This window comes from Oryctolagus cuniculus, chromosome 8, assembly GCF_051225735.1.
Source record: "Oryctolagus cuniculus isolate XC-2025 breed Fujian yellow rabbit chromosome 8, ASM5122573v1, whole genome shotgun sequence".
Classification (NCBI taxonomy): domain Eukaryota; kingdom Metazoa; phylum Chordata; class Mammalia; order Lagomorpha; family Leporidae; genus Oryctolagus; species Oryctolagus cuniculus.
The window spans coordinates 95,606,922-95,634,214 of NC_142874.1; the positions used below are offsets into that span (position 1 = coordinate 95,606,922).

At 37.9% G+C, this 27,293-nt stretch overlaps 1 protein-coding gene across 2 annotated transcripts; it reads left to right on the forward strand.

Annotated features, from left to right (window-relative positions):
* Positions 1-2,866: 2,866 nt before the first annotated feature.
* On the forward strand, positions 2,867-27,293 carry LOC100350426 (alcohol dehydrogenase 1). 2 transcript variants are annotated; one of them, XM_051820150.3, is made up of 9 exons: positions 2,867-2,968; positions 4,430-4,531; positions 14,078-14,216; positions 15,060-15,147; positions 15,263-15,482; positions 15,654-15,914; positions 16,287-16,422; positions 19,823-19,961; positions 24,676-27,293. In XM_051820150.3, exons 1-9 carry the CDS (start codon positions 2,930-2,932, stop codon positions 24,698-24,700), a joined length of 1,149 nt encoding a protein of 382 aa, XP_051676110.3. In that variant the 5' UTR covers positions 2,867-2,929; the 3' UTR covers positions 24,701-27,293. The 2 variants fall into 2 exon arrangements, with proteins under 2 accessions (XP_051676110.3, XP_089158726.1); XM_089302600.1 differs by lacking the exon at positions 24,676-27,293 and having other exon boundaries at positions 19,823-19,965.

Below are 27,293 nucleotides of genomic sequence, written 5' to 3' on the forward strand. Positions count from 1 at the left end.
ACGTAAACTATCTGCTCATGATGTGTCTTGGTTTCTCCCACCAACTGTCTATCATGACCTAGTGCTAGTGATTAGCCCTATGGGGCCTCCATGGATGAGTCAATTTATTATTCATGTGTAGGGAATTCCCTATAAGACTGCTGCTTATCTTCAGATGAATCTTGGACTCCTCCTCTAAGCCTCCAGCCACCTGGAAGTGCAAGTAATCTGATCGGAGGGAGCAAAGATGTTTGTTAGCTTTGGAGTCAGTGGATTTTATTTGTTTCATGTTTTCATTTCACTGAATTGGATTTTGAGGCTTTGTCCTGAACAAAGGGAAAATGCACTGACTATCTTCTCCCAGCTAAGTCCCCTCCTCTAAGTCCCTATCCATACATTAAAATATAGACTTCCTTTCCCTACTACCTCTCAAAGGAGCTCCTGTGCCCCATACCTGGGATGTGGTCTACTATCTGAATAAACACAGGATCTTCAACCAATAAGTGGGAGATCTATGACCCAGGAGAGACTCACCCTGCCACCTGGGGCTCCAGAGAAGCCGGTGAGATGACAAGGAGGCCTTGCTGGTACCAAGGCACTAGGTGCACATGGTATTTTGGTCAGTTTCAAGTGGTCTGCTCTGGGTTCTTTTTCAGTAGCCAAGATGGTTGACTAAATAAACCGAGTTTGGTTGGACAATGAAAGTCAAAGTTTATTCAGCTAGTCAAACTGAGGATTTAAACCCAGAAACCAGCAGTCAGTTGCATGGATTGACTGCTCCACAAGCCTGATTTTGATTACAGGTTTTATACTTTTCTTACAGGATGAGCACATACATTGAGTCAGGTTTAAACAAAATAGACTTCTGTGTGGTCATCAATCACATTGAAAAATCAAAGAATACTTGGTTCTTGCCAACAGACTTAATTATTGATTAGGGATGTATGCTACATTCTCACACCACATATGCAGGGAGAGGCAAACAATGAGATCATTAGTCTTCCTACAATGCCCATAGAAAGCTCACTCCCTAAGTACAGTAGATGTTTCTTTGGTCACAGGTAGTTTGTTGGAAGGCCCTGTTGCCTGGGAACAAGCTGCAGGGCATCCTCACAACATGGATAGCATTTCGGCTACTGCAGTCTCTGTTCCACTCTTAAGTGCACAATAGTGACAACTGGATGCTGGAGTATTGCCAACTGGACCATCTAAATGCTGCGAATATTCTTCTCTTCCTGTATTGTGCAAAAGTACACCTACACCTACAGGGTGACAGACAAACCTGGCAGGACGTGGGTTGTAAACAGAGAAAGAAATTTGCACAAATTTCCACTCTCAGGCCTGTGTGAAATGTCAATACAGATCCCACATAAACACTGAGAGCTATATTTCTCTTTCTAGACTGTCTGAAAGGCAGTTTTTCTCCAGCACCTACAATCACCTTAGCAACCTTGAGCAAGACAACTCCAGAGAAAGAGAAAACACAAAAACACAGGATTAGGAGTGAGAAAAGGAAACTAACCCAGATAGATATTTTATTTTTATTATAGAAAAATGGTATATAAGTTGTCATGCAAATCTGTCTGAAACTCCTCATGAGTTTTCTGAGAAAACATAAATCATTTAAAAATGACTGAGAAAGTAGAACATTAAATAAACATCAAGGGAAAACTTCCTAAAATGCTTTCTCCAAGAACTTTGCAAGGCTGCATCTTTCTAATCATTCTGGCTTCATTCAAATATCAGCTCTTCAAAGTTTTCCCAGATACTTAACAAATATAAATAAATAAACTTTTTTTTAAAAGTCAGTAGGGCCTATGTCAGTGCTGTGACATTTCAGCCTCCCTTTCCCTCATTACTGCACAATTATGCATTGGATTTTTATGCAATGATCATGTACAATTTTCCATAAACAAGAAAATAATTTTAAGCACTTAAATTTTTTCTTTGAAAAATAAGTGAGTGCTGAAAAATCAAAGGAAAAGAGAACAAAATTTTAAATAAAAATTTTGAGACAGATAAAATGTCAAATAAAAAATAGATGAAGTCAATGAATTTTATGATAAAGCCAACACTGAGGCAAGTTTCAAAATATCAAATTTTTACCTATCACTGTTTGGATCAACATAGCAAGTACCAAAGAGAAAGCTGGCAGCCAGTAGATATGTATTATAGAATACCAAGTTTCAGTTGTGTTCTAGATTCTTCTGTTTTTAAAACCAGAAAACCAATGGATCATGTGGTTACTTGAATCAGCAAAAACCTTCTTATGCTGCATTAACCAGCTTGAGTTAGATTTCTGTTCTGAAAAATATAATTCTTTTCTAAATAACCTCTTTAATTCTATTCCTTCTCTAAGAATCATTCTTGCTCTCCCTTTCACCAATCTTTATCATTCCTTCTAAAGTTTTTCTTCTCATCATTTCTTACATTTCTCTTCATCATTCTTGCCCACCCAAACTATGAGAATTGAAATCAGAAACCTAAAACTAATCTGCCGTTTCTGTGAAGCCCAGTCTCCTGTAGAGAGGAGTAAGAACAATTGCTCTGAAGACTGCAAAGGACAAACGAGATGATGATGTAGAGCAACTTCCAACCATAAACCATGATACATCCTTTGGGGGAGGCTATTTTCCCTTCATTTCTTTTCGTTTTCCTTCTTGAACCCTGACTTACATTCCTCTTTTGCTTTCACCAACCCTCCTTCCTTTCTCCACTGTGCTGTCCCTTTCTTACCCTTTCCCCTCCATTTCACAGCTTCCATTTTCCTTCCTCTCTCCCTCAAGTTTTCATTTTCCCATTTCTCCTCCCTCCCTCCCTCCCTCTCTCCTTGATTGGCTCATGATGCCTGTGAGTCATTCTGAGGTGCGAGGAAGCTCTAATATTCAGTCTGGGTTGGTGAGAAGAAGAGACAGAGGAGCTTTCACTTGTGCACCAGCCAGAAAGAAAGATGGAGCCAGCTAAACTCTCCACAGAAACAGCTAACCAAGTAAGTATGGTTTGCTCTCGAAATGTCATCTCATGTATGATCTTAGTGGCAGTTACAACTTTATTATCTAAGTCAGTGATGTGCACACCGTGGGAGGATATTGTGTGCTGTACTTTACATGGAAGGAGTAGTCCTGGTAATTTGCAAGTCAATATTTAAGAAATAGAATCGTAGTCATGATAAAATAAGAACTATTATTAAAGAAACAGTGTAGGCAATGCTTCTCTTAAGTAAATTATTGTAAAAAGCTAAATCATACTTTATAAGGAGTCATCTTTTAATATAGAAAAATTGATAGATAGTATCAAAGGTTTTATTGTGTAGAGATTTAAAACTAAAAATGTCATAAACAAATAAGGGTTATAACACACTGGAATTAAGTATCAAGGTAGAATATAATGTTCTACATGCTATTGACTACAATGAACTTTGGCTACAGAAGCAGAATTAATATTGTTTCCTTCCCTATTTCCAAAGTAATAGCCATCACTTACTAAAATATTCTTTGTATGATGGATTCTAATCTTCTCCATTTAAAATAAATGATTATTGTTAGACATTATCATGCAGAAATTTATGCTGTGTAAATTGAACTGGACTCCATAAGTCACTTGACCAAGTTTAACATCTTGTGACATTTGGAATTCAGAGAAGAAATCCTTTACAAATACAGAGTATAATCAGGTATCTGGGACAAAACAATTTTTTAAACTATATTTATGTGTATTTGAGGGTCTTCAAAAAGTTCATAGAAAATGCTAATTATGAATAAATTATGCATAGATTTAAATTTTTTTGCACCCAAATGAACTTAACTTTTAATTTTGGTTTTCTGTGAACTTGTTGAAGTACCTTCATTTTAGAGTGGCTTAATACATATGTAGATACAGAGATTGCAGATTTCACACTATAACACATTATGTAATTATTCAGAAATATTTAAAAGTATATACAAGAGGAGCCGGCATTGTGGTGTAACAGGTAAAGCCACTATCTGCAGTGCCAGCATCCCATATGAACACTGGTTCGAGTTCTGGCTGCTCTACTTCCGATCCAGCCCCTTGCTAATGTGCCTGGGAAAGCAGTAGAAGATGGCCCAAGTCTTTGAGCCCCTGCACTCATGTGGGAGACCCAGAAGAAGCTCCTGGCTCCTAGCTTCAGATTGGCCCAGCTCTATCCATTGCGGCCATTTGGGAAGTGAACCAGCAGATGGAAGACTTTCTCTCTCTCTCTTCCTCTGCCCCTGCCTCTCTGTAACTCTGCCTTTCAAAGAAAGAACAAAAATTAATAAAAATATACACAATATTATTTTCAATAAATAGACTATCTATATTTCAAAGTATCAAAAACAGAATGACTAGTGAGTCTAGTAGATGTGAGTTTAAGTATATGCCTCACCTGGTTTGTTTAAGGACCATAGGCCCACCTCATCATTGCATCTTTCTGTGTATATACGTGTAGGTTATCACATGTCGAGCAGCTGTTGCCTGGAAAGCCAATGCTCCTTTGTCCATTGAGAAGGTTGAAGTTGATCCACCAAAGACTGGGGAGGTTCGAATTAAGGTAAATATGAATGCAACTTTTAGTGGCTATGGATGTGGAATATATGGTGGCAATGATTTCACAGTTTTAGAAAAACAGCATATTTTCTGCAAAGATAATTAAGGCTTTCTATGATTTATAACTACATATATATTACCATATTTATCAGATTATGGCTTTTTATTAAAGTGTCACAAAACATTGCTTTTTAAAAATATTTTGAAAGCCAATATAATTGTTGATTCATAGATCTTTTTGAAATGATGAAGTTATACAGTTATATACTTGCTATGGCTTTAATACTTCCTCCAAAACTCATGCTGGAATTTAATTTCCTTATAATAGTGTTGAGAGGTGAGACCCTTAAGAGATGATTAGGTCATGGGGATCCCACCCTCATAAGTGGATTAAGGCTGTTATTTCAGAAGTGGGTTACTTATCATGGAAGTGGGATCCTAATAACAGGACAAATTCAGCCCCCCACCCCCTTCTCTATCGCACACATTTGCTTCTCCTTCCACCATATTATGACACAGGTGGTGGTGATCACCAAAGGTCAGTGCCATACTCTTGGACTTTCCAGCTTCTACAACGACAGCAAAACACAGTTCTATTGTTCATCAATTACTCAATCTGTGTATTCTGTTGTAGCATCAGAAAGTGAAGAAAATAATAGAGCAGACACTCCTAGTGGGAGTGGCTGAGAAGACTGGGCTCCCTTTCCTAACCCAGCTCCCTCCCTTTAAGGCTCCATTCTAGACAAGGGAGACCTAGAATACCAGGGCCCAATTCACCCATGTGCCAGCTCCTTCTAATTCAGAAAGCAGCATTTCAAACCAGGCAGGGCAAGATGAGAAAAACCATGTTAGTCTTCTCAGGCTATCATAGTAAAACACTGTAGATTGTATGGTTTAAGCAAAAAAAAAAATTTCTCATAGCTCTGGATGCTGGAAATCCAGGATGAAGGTTCCAGTATGGTTTGGTATTTGTGAGGGCTTTCTTTCTGGCTTCCAGATCTTGCTGTGTCCTCTCACAATGGAAAGAAAATGAGCAATCTGTCTGATATCTCTTCTTACTAATTCAGTGACATTGCAGGATACAAAAGCAACAAATAAAATCAGCTATATTTATATAAGTTAACAACAAAATATCTGAAAATGAAATTAGGTAAATAATCTCATTTAAATTAGCTCTAAAAGCACAAATATCTGACAAAGAAAAAACTTCACTAGGGAAGTGAAAGATTTTTGTATGGAAAATTACAAAGCATTGAACTTTGATGAGTCAAAGAATACTCAACGGAGGAAAGATTTTCTGTTCAATGAATATTGTTGGAGAAATTAGATAATCCAAATTCAGGAGAATAAAATTGGACTCTCATCATATGACACTCAAAAATCAACACAAGATGAATGAAACACTTAAACATAAGACTTGAAACTGTAAAGCTAATAGAAGAACACATTGGGTAAAAGCTCATGACGTGGATCAAGGCAAAGGTTTTCATAGATACGACAACAAAAACAGACAGGAAAGCTTATATCAAGCTTAAGAGCTCAAAGGAAATTAGTAACATAATGAAAAGATCACCTACAGAATAGGAGAACATATCTGCAGGCCATGTATCTGAAGAGGTTAATATCTACAGTATATAAAGAACTTTAACAATTTGATGGCAAAAAGTTTAAAATAGACATTCCTACAAAGAATACATACAAATGACCAACATCTATATAAAAATACTTAATGTCACAAATTATTAGGAATGTACATCAAAACCACATGAGATAACACCTTATATATGTTAGGGAAGCTATTATCAAAAAACAAAGATACCAGTGGTTAGCAAAGTTGTGGAGAAAAGGAAACCCTTTGGGAATTCAAATGGTGCAATCACAATAAAAACAGGATGGAGAGTTCTCCAAAAACTAAAAAGAACAATAATAATATGATGTAACAATCTAATTCAGAGTATTTATGCAAAACAATTAAAATTAGTATGTCGGATATACGCACTCCCATGTTCCTTCCAGCACTAGTCATAATAGCCTAGATGTGGGAAAAACCTAAATATCCATCAACAGATGAATAGACAAAGGAAATGTGGTATACACATACAGTGGAATACTGTTTAGCTTTTTTAAAAAAATTCTACAATATGGAATAATATGTTTGAATCTTAAGGACATTGTTGCATGAAATAAGTTAGTCACAGAAAGACAAATACTGCATGATTCCACTTGTATGAAATAGTTAAAACAGTCTAATTCATGGAATCAAAGACTAGAATGGTAGTTTCCAGGGATAGGGGAAAGAGTGATTTGGGGAGTTAACAACCCACAGGCATAGTTTCAGACAAACAAGATGGTTTAAGTGCTAGAGAAACAATGCATAATATGGCACCTAGGGTCAGTCATAATGTATTGTAAACTTTAATCCTGCTGAGAGGATAGAAATCATGGTAAATGTTCCTACCACAGTAAAATGAAATAAAAAGAGAAAAATAACCTATACAAGGGAACTCCAGTAAGACTAAAGATTGATAACATTAGAAGCAATAAACTTCAGAGAGCAATGCAGTGACAAACTCAAAGAAATTAAAGAAAAAAAAAACTATTAGGGTCAGCATTGTGGTATAGTGGGTAAAGCGGCTGCCTGAGATGCCAGCATCCGATATGGGCAGTGGTTTGTGTCCCAGCTGCTCCACTTTTATCCAGCTTCCTGCTAGTGGCCTGGGAAAAGCAGCAAAAGATGGCCCAAGTATTTGGGCCCCTGTCATCAATGTGCAAGACCAGATGAAGCTCCTGTCTTCTGGATTTGGCTTGGCTCAGTTGCAGGCATCTGGGGAATGAGCCAGTGTATGAAAGATATCTCTCTCTCTCTCTCTAACTCTGAGTTTCAAATAAATCTTTTTTTTTTTAATAAAAAACTATTAACCAAGAATCGAGCAAAACTGCCTTTCAAACACGAAGGTGAAATAAAGCTATTCACATGTATTTTAGGAGACTGAGATAATCTGCTTCTGAAAAAGTTGACTTACCTGAGATAGTCTAAGAAATTCTTCCAGCTAAACTACAAGACACACTAATTCTGATCAAGTTGAAATACTACTTCATATATAAAATATTTCACCATACCTAAATTCTAGATGTCTTCACCATTACTAACTGCCTTTACAAATGGATATTTTTTCTTTTATAGTAGTTTGACTTTTGCTTTAAAAGTAAATCATAAACCAAGAAAATAAAATGTCCATCAATGAGACAGTTTAATAACTGTATAAATTCAAACTTTTGTAGCTGTTTCACTTTTATTAAAATTCAACTATTGATTGCTGCACAATTTATGCAACAATATCATCATAAAAAATTTTAAGAACTAAATATAACTAAAGGATTACCAAATGATGAAAGTTCAAACTTTTAGGTAAACGAAAGAATGTTTAAAAAGTATTATTCACTTTAGTCAAATACACTAGGTAGGCTGTTAGTTCAAAATAACTGAACCTACGTTCCAAAATTTGAAAAGTGCATATATGTTGTTAACTACAAATAAATGAGCTATAAGAGTCTACTCTTAGGCTGTTGTTCCCTGTACCTTTCAATACTGGTTAAAAGAATGTGTTGCCCCAGCCAGGATTTTTCCACCATATTTCAGAGGACTTTACTGAATGTTGTCCTATCGTGACCAGTACAATCTGACCTTATGTGTCTGTCTTCCTTCGAAACCTTTATAAATCATAATAAATTCTCAGGATTTCAACTGGCAATTGCTCAATGTGGAGCTTTTACTTTCTTTAATTTTTTTTCATTGTATGGAAGTTCTTTATTTAATTTATTTTTTTCTAAAAAGCTTTTATTTAATAAATATAAATTTCATAGGTACAGCTTTTGGAATATAGCAGTTCTTCCCCGCATACCCGTCCTCCCAACCACACTCCCATCCCACTTCCTACTCCTTCTCCCATCCCATTCTTCATTTAGATTCATTTTTAATTATCTTTATATACAGAAGATCAACTCTATACTAAGTAAAGATTTCAACAGTTTGCACTCACACAGACACACAAAGTAAAAAGTACTGTTTGAAGACAAGTTTTACCATTAATTCTCATAGTACAACACATTAAGGACAGGGCTCCTACATGGGGAACAAGTGCACAGTGACTCCTGCTGTTGATTTAACAATTGACACTTTTATTTATGATGTCAGTGATCACCAGAGGCTCTTGTCATGAGCTGCCAGGCTATGCAAGCCTTTTGAGTCCACAAACTCTGACATTATTTAGACAGGGCCATAATCAAAGTGGAAGTTCTCTCCTCCCTTCAGAGAAAGGTACATCCTTCTTTGATGGTGTCTTCTTTCCACTGGGATCTCTTTTGCAGAGATCTTTCATGTAGGCCATTTTTTGCCAGAGTGTCTTGGCTTTCCATGCCTGAAATGCTCTCCTGGGCTTTTTAGCCAGACCAGAATGCCTTAAGGGCTGATTCTGAGGCCAGAGTGCTGTTTAGGGTGTCTGCCATTCTATGAGTCTGCTGGGTGGGCTGCTTCCTATTTTGGATGATTCTCTCCTTTTTAATTCTATCTATTGTTATTAGAAAACACTTGGCCTTATTTATGTGATCTTTTTGACACTTATTCCTATCTTTATGATCAGTTATGCACTTAAAAGGATCATTTTACCTACTATGATGGCATTAGTACCTGCCAACTTAATGGGATTTAAAGTCCCATGGCAAGTTTTTAGCTTTACCCTTAAGTTTAAATCCATGGGAACATGTGCCAAACTGTGCATCTCTTCCCTCTCTTATCCCTACTTTTATTTTCCAATGTGAAACTTTTGATAGGCTGATCAATTTTTAATTATTGCTTTGCAGAAAAAATTTACATTTATCCAAAACATAATACAGAAATTTGGCTACCTGGGTTAACCGGGGTAAATAATTTCTCATCTCTCTTTCCTGAACATTGTTTTTTTTTCTCACTGGCATCTTTTTTTCTTTCATGGATATTTGACTTTTAAATATCCTTTTTTGTGGTATTTTGTGAAATGTCATTCATTATGTTCTCAATAGCAGCATTTAAGGGATTTTGTTGCCTTTTACTTTATCAGGTTATATATACAGAGTCAAAATCCTTTTATTCATTAACTAAACATTGATAAAATTTAAAACTTTTAACAGGTAAGATATAGTCTAAACTAGTTAGTGAAGTGTTAAAATTGCTTTGCATTCATTAAAATGATTAGGAGAGGAATAGTCTCCTTCTTTACTACCATCACCTTGTGAACATTGCACAAATAAAAAGTATTCTTCTTCCATCTTTCTCATCCATATGGCATGGAGTAGCCTATCTGCTACCCAGACCCAGTGCCCAACACACCAAGGAGAACTGACACCCAGTTGATATGGCATAAAATAACATTCTAAATAGAAATACAAGATAAGTCTAGTTTCTTCACATTTAACATCTGGAATTATAAGTTATTTTCTTTTAGTATATCCAGTGGATATATAGCAGTATCTTAAGATTTAAATTTACATTTTCCTGGTGATGAATGAGTTTGGTCATGTTTCATATTCTGTTTGGTCATATGGGGTATCCTTTTTGTGTAGTAGATAATAAAGTTTCACCTAGTGTAATTTTCATTTATGTATTTGAGAGAGAGAGAAAGAGAAAGGAATAAAACTCATATGCTGGTTCACTTCCCCAAATGCCTCCAGCAGCCCAAGGTGGGCCAGACCAAATCCAGGAGCTGAGAACTCAAGCTCAGACTCCCACACAGATGTCAGAGACTCACTTTAGCATCACCTGCTGCCTCTCAAAATGCACATTAGCAGGAAGCTAGAATCAAGAGCATAGTCAGGACTAGAACCATCATTCTCTGTGTGTGTGTGTGTGTGTGTGTGTGTGACAGGCGGGTACATCTATTCATATTTATCATATCTGAAACGCAAAAAAATTTGAAGAAATTTAATAAAAAATAACACAACACAGTAGATGTTAATATAAACATTTTTATTGAAAATGTATGTATATTTCCAAAACAAAAAGTAGTGAGAAGACTTGCATATTTCAGTATAAAATATGAATTCTTTTTGTGAACTTTCAATTTCATCACACAAAATAATAAAGAGATATATGATCAAAGATTAAGATTTAGTAAACTGGCCGGCGCTGCGACTCACTAGGCTAATCCTCCACCTTGCGGCGCCAGCACACTGGGTTCTAGTCCCGGTCGGGGCGCCGGATTCTGTCCCAGTTGCCCCTCTTCCAGGCCAGCTCTCTGCTGTGGCCCGGGAGTGCAGTGGAGGATGGCCCAAGTGCTTGGGCCCTGCACCCCATGGGAGACCAGGATAATTACCTGGCTCCTGCCATCGGATCAGCGCGGTGCGCCGGCCGCAGCGCACCTGCCGCGGCGGCCATTGGAGGGTGAACCAGCGGCAAAGGAAGACCTTTCTCTCTGTCTCTCTCTCTCACTGTCCACTCTGCCTGTCAAAAAAAAAAAAAAAAAGATTTAGTAAACCGATATTCTGATATGGGATGCAGGTGTCTTGAGCAGTATCTTAACTGCCAGGCCAAACACCCGCACCTATTTGTAGTGTTTCAATATGTAGACCTTAGATATGACCTCTCAGTTGATGATTATTTTGTAAATATATCTTTCCCTCCTGTATTAGTTGGTGTTTTACTTTAACTAAAATATCCAAGAGGAGCTTCTTGAGAAAGAAAAGGTTGATTTCAGCCTACAGTTTTGGAGATTGCAGTTCAAAATCAGGTGTCCCCATATCCCCATACTCCACTGTCTGATGGAGGCTGGTCATGGTGAGTGTGGAGACATGATCTCTTGGGGAATCAGGAAGGAGGAAGAGAACGAGCCTAGGCCAAACTTGCAACTCAAATAATCAAGCCTCTTGTGAGAACCACCCTCTGGGTACCCGTGACCTCCCACCAGCCTCACCTCTCAGAAACCAGCATGTTATCAGGCCTATACCCTTAACAACAAATCATTAACGTTAAGATATCAGAGTTTAAGCATCTTCATGAGTTTTAGCAAGACAAATCTGGCTGTATCCATAGCACTGTCTGTGGCTTGCCTTTTCATCCCCTTAATTGTTTATATTTATGAGCACAATTCATCATTTCACCACTGTCCAATCTATAAATCTTTCCCCGAATGATTGGGGCTTTTCTGTCCCAATTAAGTATCCAATGCCTTCCTTAAAGTCAGGAAGGTAAGTTCCTTGTTTTTGTCTAAAATCTTAACTGGTTTTCATTTCACACAAATTAAGATCACCTAGTAGAGATTCCTTGTTTGTTGCAGAGTAGAGATCCATAACTCATTTTCTTCTATCTTATACAAAGGTACTTCAAAACATCCTTGGAAAATGAAATTAAAAGATATGTTTTTGTGTATGCAAAAAACATTTGCAATTCATACATATGAAGGATGTTTTAAAAGGTCACATAAAATGCATGTTATGAAAAGAACTATTCATGGATTACAAACATTTTTGTCATCAAAATAAATGGATTTTAATTAAAAATATTAGTATCTTTCTACAAATTTTTGAAGTATCCTTATACATCAAATTAACCTGGCATTAATTGAAAAGTCTGTCTTCTTTCCTAAGTCACATACACACACTTCAGTGTGAGCTTTATCATAAATCAAGTGACATATGTATAGCCCTATTTCTTGATTTGTTTTAACCTGGCCAACTACCTATTCACATATTTATCTATCCTTGTACCAAAGCCAAATGGTCATAGAATTATAGTCTTATTACAAGTCTTGATATCTTACAAAATTTCTTTGGCTGTCCTTGGAATTCTGCTCTGTTGCATTGAAATGTCACAGAATATTGTAATTCTTCATCACAAATAGTTTCATAATCGTCTGTAAACTTGGGCCTCACAGCTTCTTCTTTCATCTCATAACTTGTCATCAGAAATTACATTAGACCATTAGACATATTTGAATAAAGGTACAAAATAGAAGGCCAAAATATATATATCTGAATATGAAATTTTGCATTTATTTTATAGAATGTCATTCAATTCAATTATTACAAGACCTCCCAAATAGATTCAAGTTATGCATTTCTAGAAGGATACAACTACTTAAGTTCTATCACTACATCCTACCAGTTTATTGATACTTGATTTTATTTATTCTGTTGCTAGTGGTTTGCATGAATTGTGCTGAGCTTTCTACTTCTCCTTAGAATAAAGTTGAATCTGAAAAAAACGTATCTTGCCACAGATGGAAGCTGAACTAACTACATATAATTGCTAAGTCATACTTGACAACAATCTTGCTAGTTAAGTGCTATTGCTTTGGTTTCAGCAATAAGATACTTGATGTGAATATATTTTTGGATACTTCATTGAGAGAGCTGAATCCTAATCACTAGACAACCAGGGATGCCTGAACTACTTCACTAAAATAAGAAAAATATAGCAAAACATTCATTCAGAGTACAAAGGATGAGAGAACAGCCTAAAATGGTTCAGAAAACAAAAAGGGATGGAGAATGAGATAATTTTAGTTATGGAGTGACAGAGCCAGCAAGTTGTTTCTCTCAAAGAACCAAATAGCGTGTTGAACACCAATAACCAGGATGCATGGTTAGTCAGAGATCTCCCACAGACAAAATCTATAGGAAAGACATGAGCTTGCCTGGAGAACTATTTTGGCTAGAAGCCTAATCAAACAGCACAAGAAACCCCGGAATGAAATTTCGCCTTCCTGCAAAGAAAAGAAAAGAATAAATGAAATAAGCTAACACTGAACTAAAAATTGGATTCACAAAAAGTACACAGTTCAAGGTATCAATGTCTACTGACTAGAAAAAAATAGCAAAGAGAATATCTTGATGGAACTTGTTAGTGGTTTCAACATGTACTGAGTTAAGTGTGTAATAAGAGATCTGGACTTGTGATTGGACTCCAACTCCATTCAACTGTGGAATCTTCTTACCCTGGAGGAAAGCTAACTGGCCTTTTGTACTTGAATAGCTGAAGAAAGACACAAATTGCAAGAGAAAAAGAAAGAAAACCATGAATCAAGGCAGTCTTTAAAGAAAAGCCCATTCTACTTTTCCTTTTATATATGCTGCAAGTCAAGGGCTAACATGTCAAGATCAGAACAGGGAACTTACCATGAAAAATCTGTTTTAGCCTCACCTACTGGTCGGTAGAAGGCAATGCAGGGAGAGAAGAATGACTATGTTATCACCACGTGTTTCAGTGTATGTATCAAAATGGATGCTAAACTGGGGGTTATCTGCTTTATCATATCCCACAGACACTTCTTGGCAAACAGCCAGAAAATAATTCACTAAGTGTTTGTGATATTGAAGAGGTTTACAAATGCAGAAACAAACTAAGTGCTTTATTCTTCTGAAACAGCTACACTACATGGGCACAATCAATAACAGATCAAATGTACAGATCAAACTTTAAGAAATATATTCTGTCTCTAGACTTGGAAACATCACGTTTTTCTAAACAATCCCTTTGATGACAAAGCATTTCATCTCTAATCATTTAATCACCTTTCAGATTATATCTTCTGGCGTCTGTGGTACTGATAACCACATCCTGGAAGGAAAAAACGAAATCCCATTTCCTATAATCTTGGGCCACGAGGGGGCTGGAATTGTAGAGAGCATTGGAAAAGGTGTAACCACTGTGAAACCAGGTAAGTACCTAGACAGAAACAGTGCCTCCTCCTTTCCCGACTCACTTCCTGATTCTTTCCCATGGGCTCTGGTAGGATAGCAAAACTCATCATACACTTAAAAAAAAAAAAAAACAATTAGAATGTATTCTCATACCAGTTATAAAAAACAGGCAGCTTAGAACTCATAATGTTCTAATTTTGTATTTGAGGCTTCTGATGTAGAACACTGACCAATGCAGAAAAGCATTATGCCACGAATATCAATACAACTCAGACTTAGCTATTAATTTTGAACCTCAATATAAATATGCAAACTCTTTTTGTACTCTGAAAGTCCCGTTGCATGAAAATTGATTTATTTCCATTCCAAATGAAATGATAATTTCAAACATAATGATAGGAATAGGAGTATGACCTAGTGGTTAATGTTCCGGTTGAGACATCACATCCCAAATGAAGAGTAACTGGATTCAAGTCTCAGCTCTGCTGTTCATTCCAACTTCCTACTAATGCAAACCCTGGGAGGCAAGCAGTGATGCTTTAAGAGTTGGGACCCTGCCACCCTACTGGGAGACCCTGATTGAGTTCCAAGCTCCCAACTTCAGCCTGGCCAATCCTCAGTTTTGTGGGCATTTGGAGAGTGGACCGGCAGATTTTGTTTGTTTTTGTTTGTTTTTTCTTTCTTTCTCTCGCTTTCCTTCTCTCTCTGCTTACTTCTCTGTTTCCTAAAAAATAATTTGATGATATAAATAAAAGTAATGATAACTTTTATTGTAACAAACTGAAACAATTTCCTGTGAATAAACATGGTATTGATTAAATTCCAAGCTGGTAATCATTTTGTTTATTCTTTTTCCTTAGGAGACAAAGTCTTAATGTTCCCTCTTCCAGAGTGCAGAGAATGCGACTCTTGCCTGAACCCCAAGGGCAACCTCTGCTTGAAGGGAGAGTTAGTTTCAATTTTTTGCCTTCCTTTCATCCCATTTGCTTTCATTGGTACAGATATTTGACTCAGAGCTAAAGTTCTTTATTTCTCTCCTTGTAACTCTGAATCTTTGGAACAGTGTTCTCTCTCCAACTGGATTAATGTTAGATGGAACCAGCAGATTTACCTGCAGGGGAAAGAAGATTTATCATCTTTATCGTACAAGCACATTCACTGAATATACTGTTGTGCATGAAATAGCAGTGGGGAAAATCGATGCTGCTGCTCCTTTGGATAAAGTCTGTATCATGAGCTGTGAGGTGCCTACAAGCTTTGGAGCTGTGTTTAACACTGCAAAGGTAAAAACCTATTTGTGTGATGTTTTCAGTGACCATCCACATAAGGTCAAACCCAGAGCCAAGAAGCCAGATAGCCTCCTCCATTACACATAAAACCAATACTTTTTTCCCTCTTCCTATTAACACTGAAACATCCACTTAGGATGCTAAGTTTATCCTCTGAATTTATAGGTCACTCCAGGTTCCACCTGTGTGGTCTTTGGACTTGGAGGAATTGGTTCAGCCATTGTGATGGCCTGCAAAGCCTCTGGTGCTTCCAGGATCATTGGGGTTGACATCAATGAGCAGAAGTTTCCTCGGGCGAGAGCTTTAGGGGTCACTGACTGTCTCAACCCTCGGAACCTCAAGAAGCCTGTCCAGGAGGTGGTGGTGGAAATGACAGGTGTTGGTGTTGACTTTGCCTTTGAGGCCATTGGACTCGTTGATACCATGGTATGTGGTCTTTGGGCTATGGGTCTTCAGTCAGGAGGTACTGCCTGTCAACATCTGGGTATAAATTAAATTAACTTCATAAAACATAAAATTACTATAATTTTAAGTGGAATTTTTGAGCTTAGCTGCCTTGTACCATGCTGAATTACTTACACATTCTGTGCTCTTTTGTCTCTATATCTTCCTTAAAATTCAGGTGCTAACATAATCCTCTTTCCAAAGATCAGAAAATGTAACTAGTTAATTTAAGCCGTTTGCCCAAGATCTCATGTGAATTATACCACATACTGTCCTATTACTTCTCTCTTATAGCTACCCTGAAAACATATTTTGGGTGTACTGAAAAGCTATGCAATTTATTTCCTAAATTAGGTTGCAGCTTTGGAATCATGCAATCTGAGCTATGGAGTGTGTGTGATCGTTGGAGCAGCACCCTCAAATTCAAAACTCTCCTTTGACCCCATGCTGATTCTCTCTGGGAGAACCCTGAAAGGTGGCATTCTGGGAGGTAGGTCTTTCACTTTCTTGTTGCCTTTCACAGAAATCTAGACACCCTTCACGCTCTTTGGAAAGAAATGAAGGGCAGGAACATGGCATTTTATGTCTCTGAGCCACTCCCCAGTACAGACTAAGACTAGGAGAAACTCTCACTGTATTGACCACCAATTGTCACCAAAACATAATCCAAACTTGCTATTTAAGAATGAATCAGATAACTCTAAAATGGTGTGTTATCTTAATAATACCTGAGTTCCTTTTCTGCCACACTTTACACCCACTGCCAGTGTGCCTCCAGACTAGAACTATCCAAGAGAGCATTTTTGCAATGATGAAAATATTCTTCAGTTTTTTGTCCAATATGGTAGACATTAACCACCTGTGGCTATTGAACATTCAAAGTGTGGCTAGCAGGACTAGAAAACTGACTTAATTACATTTAATTTAGTTAACTATTTAAATAGCCACACATGACTCCATGGCTACCTTATTAGACAGCACAGTTGAGTTTATCTTGTTCTCTGACTTAAGCTAGAATGCTCAAATATAAAAAGCTAGCTTGAGGGAACTATAGTATGGAGCTTAAAAACATTCTCTAACGTGACCTAAACCAAGTTATTTAAAGTTCTTAATTTTCAGGTCTATCATCTGAAAAATGGGATTAACAATAGTTCCTTTCTTGTATATTACAGTGAGAACTAAAGTAAACAATACATGGAATGCAATAACGACAATGATTACAGGAGCTATTGGCCCCAATAAAAGCTGGAGGGAATGAAAGCCATATACTGCAAAATATAACTGACAGATATATTTTGCTATATTGAAATATCTTCATTTATTCATTAGGTAGCCTTGCATCATTAAAATTAGATTAGTGCCTAGTTATAAAATATAAGAAAAAACTTTGCCGTTGACCAAACTTCCATTATGAAGTTCCTTCTTCCAAAAACTATACATCTAAATTTTCCAACTTGAATAAAAACCCAATTTAAAAATTAAGTCATTTCAGAAGTAACTGGGCTAGGGGATGGCGCTGTGGCACAGTTGGTTAACATCCGCCTGTGCAACAGGCATCCCATATGCATATAGGTTCATGTCCTGGCTGCTCCATTTCTGATCTAGCTCCCTGCTGATGGCCTGGGAAAGCAGAAGATGGCCCAGTGTGTGGGTCCTGGCACCCATGTAGGAGACCTGGAAGAAACTCCTGGCTCCTGGCTTTGGATCAGCCCAGCTCCAGCCACTGAGGCCATTTGGGGAGTGAACCAGCAAATGGAAGACCTTTCTCTCTGTCTTGCCCTCTATAACAATGCCTCTCAAGTAAATAAATAAATCTAAAAAAAAAAAAAAAAACAAGTAATTGGGCTGGTGCAGAGAATGCCTAAGCATAATTGACACAGATATATGGCAGAGTCCCTAGGGGTATAGGACACCACGTGACCGTAGACAGGGAGTCCATGTCTTCAAGACTCTCTCTTTGTATAAAGCCAACAGTATTCAGTTATGAAAAATCCATTCTGAGGACCTAATCTAATCCTAATCACCTCCCAAAGGATCTACTTCGAAAACAAGAAACTTCCATCCTCTGAATATCTCAAATGGGGATAAATTACAAAACCTGGGGTCAGGTATTTGGTGCAGTGGGTAGGATGCTATTTGGGACCCCCTACACACCATATCAAGTGCCTGGATTACAGTCCCAGCTCTGCTCCCAAATTCAGCTTCCTACAAATGCACACTCTAGGAGGCAGCAAGTGATGAGGAACCAAGTAGCTGGGTCCCTGTCGCCTATGTGGGAGGCCCAGATTGAATTTTTGTCTCCTGAATTTATCCTGGTCCTGTCCTAGCTATTGTGGGCATTCGGGAGAGTGCATCAGTGGACACACACTCTCTCTCCCTTAAAAATAAATTAAACAAACAATATTTTTAAGTTTCAACACAGGAACCCTTGTGTCACACTCAAACTATTGCACCATCCTTGGCTTCACTGGAGGATTTATTTACATTTTCTAAAACTTTTCATTGTGTATCTGCCATGTCTCCTTCCTCCACAATAAACACACTGAGGAAAACCATACTTAATAAGATTCTCACTTTGGATGGGAAAATCTGTGATTGTCTTTTCCTTTCATTCACTTCCATGTTGCCAGATTTCTGTTACTCAAAATCCTGAATACTAGTTACATAATTCCCAGATATTTAATACGAATAGTCCTGTTAAGCAAGATAAAATATTTGTAACCAGGGGTCTGATAAAGATTACCTGATGTCTTTTTTTGTATATGTAAAACTCAGCCTTCCTTTTTAATCCCAAATTAACATTTTATAGTAGCCTTAAGTGAATTTTTAAATGACTATAAATAACTCTTCTAGTAATAAAAAGATCTGAGTCCTAGGTTCAGCTTTGCTACTTTCAAGTTGTGCATTTGTGTTTTGAAAGGTGTCCAGGATTTGTTTCAGTCAGGTTTGGCAAGATGACAGACTCACAGAAAACTGCCCCGAAAGAAGAGCTTATTCCTTCCAGTTCCCCAGAGGTCAGCTACTCCACATCGTGCAAGAACACACAGGAAAGCACAGGCTCCTTCAGGAAGCAGAGCGAATGAGGAGGAAAGCATAAGGCCAGAGCCTTTTATGTGGTTTTCACAGGGAGAACTGGCAAGGCTGGGTAGATAAGCCAACCAAGTTTAGGATTAAGTAGCTTAAGTAATACTGATGGATTCTGGGAACTGGCCCAGAGGTGATTTAAAGTAGGGAATAGTGACTTGAACTGTTGTAACCTGATCAAAGAGGGAAACAACTGTACAAATTCAACGTTGGTTAGTATGCATGTCAAAGGCATGCTCCCAGACAACTTATTTACCATCTTTAGGAATTAGTTACCTTGGAAGGGAGAGTCCCTCCCTGGGTCCCAAAAACCCCAAGATGTCAGAGCATGATAAACTACAGAAAATTGAAAGCATAATTAATACAATGAGTGAAAAATATTTCTCTATAAATCTCAGTCTGATGGAATTTATCACATTGAGGAAGATCCCTGTGTCTGCCTTACTCCTGTTGATCAAATAGTCAGTAGGAACTAACAGCTTCCAACAGCATCTTACACAGCTACTCTACTGCACCACCTTCCAAAAAGTTGCTACAGAGTCTGAGACTTAATTCCCAGGGTGAAAAGCTGAGTGTGTGCAGCAGATACAACTACAGCATTCAGTGGAGAGAGAATGTGGTGAATCAAGCCAGCTGGGGGTCAGCTGTGATGGGGTATCGTTCATGTTCTGAAGATACAGGAGAGCTACAGACTCCAGGGCAGTGACATAACAGCACTTGGGGGTTTGCTCACAAACATAGGTAGATTGTTGGATTCTTTGATTAGTTTGTATATCATCCAGATCCTGTTATTGTTCTTTCTACAGTGTATAAAACCAGAGACTGTATTCCAAAGCTGGTTACTGACTACCTACAAAACAAAATCAATATAGACCCACTTATAACCCATAAGTTGCCTTTTGAAAGAATCAATGAGGCATTTAAATTGCTCCAGAATGGACCTTGGTGAGTATTTGTGTGTGAGTAGTGTGTGTGTGTATGTGTGTGTGTGGTATTTAAAAAGCTTCTGTGTAAGAAATGGCATGTGGTTTTCACCCAAAAATTTTTTTTGAAGATTGATTTGATTTACTTTGAAAGGCAGAGTTAGAGAGGGAGCAAGGGAGGAAGGGAGAGAGAGAGATCATGCATCCACTAGATGCAGCCATCCTAGATGACTGTAATGGCCAGCGCTGGGCAGGACAAAGCAAGGAACCAGGAGTTTCATCAGGTCTCCTGCATGGGTGGCAGGGACCCAAACACTTAAGCCATGCTCCGCTGATTTTCCCAGGAATTCTCAGAGAGCTGGATCAGAAGTGGAGCAGCCAGGACACAAACCAGCACCCATAGTGTTGCAAGTGGTGGCTTTATTCACTATGCCACAATGACAATCTCTCTCATCCAAAATTTTATGAAAAATAAGACAGCCAAGTACAAATGTGAGCAGTTGTGAGAAACAGTTTAGGAAACAACAATAAAAGGGCTTTGAGTCAGTTGTGAGGAAACTCAACTCTTTCCATACTCAGTTGCCATGTGACCCAAAATGGCTATCTTGGCCCATGTCTCTATTCTCATTTTGTAAATGATACCTTCTCTCTTTAGAAACTCTATGGGGGCCAGTGCTGTGGCACAGCAGGTTAACACCCTGGCCTGAAGTGCCAGCATCCAATATGAGCGCTGGTTCAAGTCCTGGCTGCTCCACTTCTGATCCAGCTCTCTGCTATGGCCTGGGAGAGCAGTAGAAGGAAGCTTTTGGCTCCTGGCTTCGGATTGGTGCAGCTCTGGCCGCTGCAGCCATCTGGAGAGTGAACCAGTGGATGGAAGACCTCTCTCTCTGTCTCTACTTCTCTCTGTGACTCTTTCAAATAAATAAAATAATATTTTTTTTTAAAAAGAAACTGCTATGAAGGTCAAATGAGAAAATCAAAATGAAACACCAGGGAAAAGCAAAGTGTGACTAGAGTATGTTATAATGAAGTTTTTGTTATCATTAGCTTGAGAACTAGAATATATTACTAAGAAATTAAACTGTAAGTTGACTCTAGCCCCTGCCGCCATTGCTGGAAGCCAGGTGGCCACAGGGCTCAACCACCATTGTCAAGCTCCACCCTCATCCTGATGGGATTCACTGCTCCTACTTCCCTGCCCGCACCCCCCCCCCCCCCCGCCGCAAAGTTTTAAAAGGACCTGCTCCTGAACACATGGCTCTCTCTCCTCCTCTCTCTCGCTTGCTCTCTTTCTTTCTGTCTCCTGACCTCTGTCTCTGTCTCTCTCTCTTACGCTCTCCTTTTCCCTCTTTTCCTTCTTCACCCCTTCTCTCCACTCTGTCGGGTTTCCCCCAATAAACTCTTTCCCTTAAAAAAAATAAAATTATAAGTTGAGCAGCAACCTGCAAAGACTACCACAGTTTTAAAATGATCTGACATCTACCAGGAAATTATTTATTTATTTACAAAGCACAGTTTGTGCTTTTATGGATTTATGAGAGTACTTCAAAAAGTTCATGAAAATTGCTTCTTGATCTTTTGGCTAAGATCAAGTGTAAAAAGTTCATGAAAAAGTGTTTATTTTAGTGGAAAAGAAAGTTTGAAATAAATGCATAGATTTTTTTTCACAATACTCATTGCCCACAAACGTTTTGAATACCCCACACATTTGTAAGAAATTTGCTATTTGAAGTTTTAGTAGTATATCTATTCAGCCTATATTAACAAAGCACCTAATAACAAAATTGTACTAGACACACTGGCAAAACAGAGTCCAGTGTTATCCCTGTCTTTACACTGATGATGGTTCAGCCCTAGAGTATAATATACTTTGTACAACAATAATTGCGGTAGAGGCAGGATCTGATGTCTGGCTAAAATATCTAAGTCTCAAGATTCATGGTATGGAAATCCCATTTTTTACTGACTAGAGCTCCCTGGAAGAGCAAGTCACCACTGATCTGGGCACTGGGAGCTTACAGATCTGCACAGTGAACATGTGGGCAAAGGATACTGTGGACATTGGAGCTGTGTACAAGAACTCACAGGAGGGGGAACAAAGTTCACATTTAGCAAGTGGCAAACAATTCAGTTTACAAGGAACAATTTGTGCTTGTTAAAATAGCAAGTTTAAAGGTCTTGATTGTATAAATTTTCTAAATATTACTCTAAGTTAATAAGAGTGCAAGACGTTTTCCATCTAAATTGAACTGGATTTTCCTAGGATATTAGCTGGCCTTTCTGGAGTCTAAATTTACGATTTTGTTATAAAATCCCACCTAATAGGGACTAGCATAAATCAACAATAGTTTTGCTTAGAATTACTATGCACATTGAGTAGGGCAACTGAAATCAACCAAGTTCCAAAGCATCTGAAAAATATAGTTGTTGGGTTACTTATATTTTAAAACTGACCCTTAATTAGCTTTCTTTAAAAAAAACCTTTAGCTAAATATTTCACTCCTATACCCAAGCACTAGTCAAATAAATGCATTCCATTGTCCACCAATAGTGAGAAACTATTGAAATCCATCAATTGCAAGTCCTAGGAAAACAAAATACAGCTACTACATGGCTGGAAAAAAGATAAGCATGATGAGAATTGAACAAAATTGTAGGGATTCTTCTCCATTCAAATCATCAGGCTAACAAGTTTCATACAATAATATACAATGCATTTTCATGCGTTTAATGCAGAATTCTCAAAAAAATTTAAAGACAAAAGGGGAGTACTGGAGACAAAGCTGAATCTAACTGTTTATGGAAATGAAACAGGCCTTAATGCCCATCTGATGGATAGAATGAATTTATTTATGGTATGGCCATTTTTGCAGAGTTACAAGCACATAAAAAGAACAGAAACACCGCCAGTTCTATGCTTCACATTAATTGTGACTTATAATTTCTGACCACAAATAAGCCTCATATATTAATTTTAAACCACTTTCCCTACCTTGAAGCTTAATTCCAAAATTTAACCCTGAAAGAAGGCAGTTTTCACCAACTTATTCATAATAATGAAAATCACTACATTGCTAAAATGGACTACCAGGAAACATTACTTCCCTTTCAATCCACCTTGTTAGAACTGGCTTGATAATTATTTATGACTTAGGAACATTAGACTTTAGCACCAGCGCTAAAAAATTAATCTTGCACTTTTAACATTAGCAGTGTGTGTGGTAACAAAACAAAATGTGGTGGAAGTACCTGGATGAACTTTCCAGAGGAAAGGAAATGTAGACCAAGCCTCTGGGGCTTATCCAGAAATTCTTGGCTAGCACAGTATTAACTTGCCTCAACCTCACTAATAGAAACCATTGGAGAAACCTTTTTGCATTGGGACTTTTTAAACCTAGCTTTCATAGATTATGAGCTGATGTAAGTTCTGAAGTCACTTGGCTTTCACCTTCATTTATGGAGAACCAAATGAAGCTCCAAGGAAGTAGAGACATCGTCCAGGATCACATAGCAAATTACCACTTAAGTAGACTCTCCTGGAATATCACCACTCCTTTCTCTGCACGAGTCTTTCATGTTATTCTCATGTTTCGGCTTTGCTCTCTCCAGCACTCAATGCCTCGGTCACAACAAATTTCTTTCATGCTTTCCTCAAACCCTATCCATTAAAGGATGATGTCAAGCTCCCCATCTCTTAGCCTTCACACTTGTAGTTCCTTGCTCTGGAGCCCACCCATGCCCATACCCGACCTGCACCACATTTCTTGTCTCTTTCAGCTGCCAGGCAATGTCCAACTCCATTTAGCATACTCTCTAAGCGCCCAGAAATCTAGGAAACATGTACTTCTCTGTTTCCCTTCTACCCTCAACCCCCCCCCCCCAAGATATCTAATATTGCATTGTAATTGTCTGGTTAGTTATTTGTCTGATGAGTTCTTGAATATCACATTCTTCATTATAACCCTAGCATCAAATGCAATTGCTCTATAACAAATTTCTGTTTAATAAATGAATAAATACCAACATGAAAAATGAGCAAACATCCTTAATGTCCTTAATGCAAGTGCATCAGACCACTGGATTTAGAAAACTGCACACATCTAGAGATTTTACCTATATACAATGTATAATGTATATTACTCTTCTTAAAACAGAAAAAAACAGCTTGACAGCTATTATGAGTATAGGTTATACCTATAGGTTATACCTATAGGTTATACCTATAGGTTATACCTATACACAGCTTAGTAACCGTAACAACACAGGAGAAAAAGAACAAAAGAAAACACCTGACATTTGAAATGGAATATACCATGGTCTTTATGCAGCTTTCTGCAATTTGAAAATAAAGCGTCTATGGGAATCCTTCCTTTACCAGCATATCAACATAAGGCCAGCTAAAGACTGATCAGAATTCATGGAGAGAAGCAGACCCTGTAACCCTGTAACTGTGGAACTATATGAATGACTGGTTGGACCTGATGACTCTCCCTCTTGCCTTATTTTATCTCTGTTTCTTGATCCTAAGATTTCCAGTTACCCACTGAACTTGATTGCAGAGACATTTTTTGGTGATGAGTGTTGGTTGGGGGCAAGGGAGTTAACAGTTAAGATACAAAATGGGGGTAGGCAGACAGTTTGCTACCTTGAAATACATGTGCTGTAATTATTTTGTATGATGTGCATTTGGCCTGCCAAGTTGGTTGTTTGAATATTTGAACTTTTTTGTGTTTCAGCATTCGTTGTGTCCTCTTGTTTTGAGACCCCAGAGGATGAAAATGGAGCACAAGTATCCTCAGCAATGCTCTTTTTTTTTTTTTTTTTTGCCTTTCCCACCTCCTTGACAACTTAATTATAGTACAGAAAGCCCAAAATTAAAGCTAGCACTGTGACGCAGAGGGTTAAGCTTCCATCTGCAGTACTGGCATCCCATATGCTTCACTTTAAATCCAGCTCCCTGCTAACGCACCTGACAAAGCAATGGAAGATTGCTTGGGACTCTGCACTCACGTGGGAGATCTAGATGAATTTCCTGGCTCCTGGCTTTGACCTGGCCCAGCCCTGGTCATTGTGCGATTTGTGGAGTTAACCAGCAGATGGAAGATCTCTCTCTCTATCTCTCTCTCTCTCTGTTTCTCCCTCTCGGTAACTCTGACTTTCAAATAAATAAATAAATGAAAAAAAACTCTCTAGTAACTCCTGAGATCCAGAAATTAAAAAAAGAAAGTCCAAAATTGCAAAGAGGGTTCTTGCAGAATTTTTAGAAATGAATCAATTATAATAAAATTAACTATTTTGAATTCATTTTTACATTTCAACTTAAAGCCTGAAGAAAAAGGGATGAGTTACTTATGGAAGGGTCTTCCATCCACATTAATTGTCTGACTTTAAATTTGTTTTACTTTGAATAGGCCTCAATTCAGCTTGTATTTATTAAAAATGCATTTATAGTATGGAATGCTTCTCCATTCCACATGTGCTCAGCTGACCTGCCTCAGAAAGAATCACCCAATAGTCTGCCTTCTTGGGCAAGGGCTGGGAAGGCAGGTGACCAATTGTAGGCGTTGGAGCCTCACATACGTTGGGCCAAATTTTCCTAGTCGTGATGGAATGGGAAGGGGTGCTGCTATTAACCATGCTTCAAAATTAATCAAACTTCTTAACACTCAGTCTCACCTGCCCTTCACAAACAGAAATATATCTTGCCTATTTCTTTTCAATATGCTATTTTCCCCTGGGTAGGCCTGCAGTCTTAGGGTAGAGCTGAATCATTCTCTTTTTCTGCTCCATTGCCTCAGCTTGCATGTAAAGAGATATAGGGCCACATTGATTACACATGTAATTTTGTCATAAACTTATTGCAATCTGCCAAAATTCACTAAAATAGAACTTAGGATAAAAGGAAGGCTCTGTTTCAGGAAGAAGTTTGCAAACCAGGGAGATGCAACCTTCAGTTTTGTTTTTTTTTTTTAAAGTGTACTCCAAAGGAACAAAAAGGAGAACTTGTCTTTTACAGAACAGGTTCATACCCAGCTTTGACTCCAGTCCACTATGCAAATGAAGGATGTTAGATATAAGTTTGCAGGTGGGAAGCACTCAGTCACAGTTAGTTGAAATTTAAAAGTGACTGCAGATCACAGTTCACTGCTCAGGTCCAGGTTGCAAAACAATATGTTTAAAGTCTATTTGTCTCAGCAGTTGAAAACAGGAACATGCCTGGGCAAGGGTCACAATAACCCAGAGCCAAACAGAGTACACACGAAACCTCCTGTTAGCAGATGGCTGCTCAGCTGTGGTTAGAATCCTAGGCCCATTTTGCCATTCTGTATATTTCTCAAAGGTTCAGCTTCCTCATGCTTTACAAGTTTTGGTGCACACATTCTATCAGCTACAAACTATGAAAAGAGGGAATAGTAATAGGCAAGCTTCAAGAAAAAAAATCATCATTTAAATAAAATCTTTTTTTAAAAGAGTTATTTATTTGAAAGACAGAGTTACAGAAAAAGAAAGAAGGTGAGACAGAGACACACACAGAGAAAGATCATCCACACAGAGACAGAGTGAACTGGTTCACTCCCCAAAAACCTGCAATGATTGAGGCTTACTTGAATCAGTGCCCATACGGGTTGCCAACATTGCAGGCAGCAGTTTAACCTACCCGCCACAATGCCAGCCCCATTAAACAAAATCTTCACATGAGGATAATGAGTTGATTCTTTGGCTCTATTTTGGCTACAAACTAGATTATGTGAAAAATATTCCTAGTTGGAAATGTAAAATTTATGCAACAACATCCATTTAAATATGTGTCTTTTTTGCACCTGTTTCTGCCTCTCAAATAAGTAAATAAATTGAAGACACTGTATTAAAATTGTATAACTCAAATGAAATGATGAATTCCTAGAAAAAGTGAAAACTACCAAAACTGACTAAAGAATAACTAGACAATCTCAATATGTGTTACTTAATTTAATAACACAGGACTTTAAGTTTCAAGTTATTGAAAAGTTATTTGAAAGTCAGAGATCATTTATAAATGTTTATACAAATTATTTTTTCCTAATTTAGTCAACTAAACTATAATTGAAATGCTCATGTAAAAAACACTAATCACCATCTTAAATTGTGCTTGAAGAGTAAGGTAAGTATTAAGCAATCACAGAGGCAAATGTTGTCATACAATAAGCCCGGCACATTTCTAATACAATCCCATCAAGGTGGCATATACCAATGCATCTCACTAGTCCAAGTGATCAATTTCAGTTCACAATTGATCATACTAATAGGTCTAAGAGTCAAAGGGATCACATAAACAAGGCTAGTGCCTGCTAATACTAACTGATAGAATCAAAAA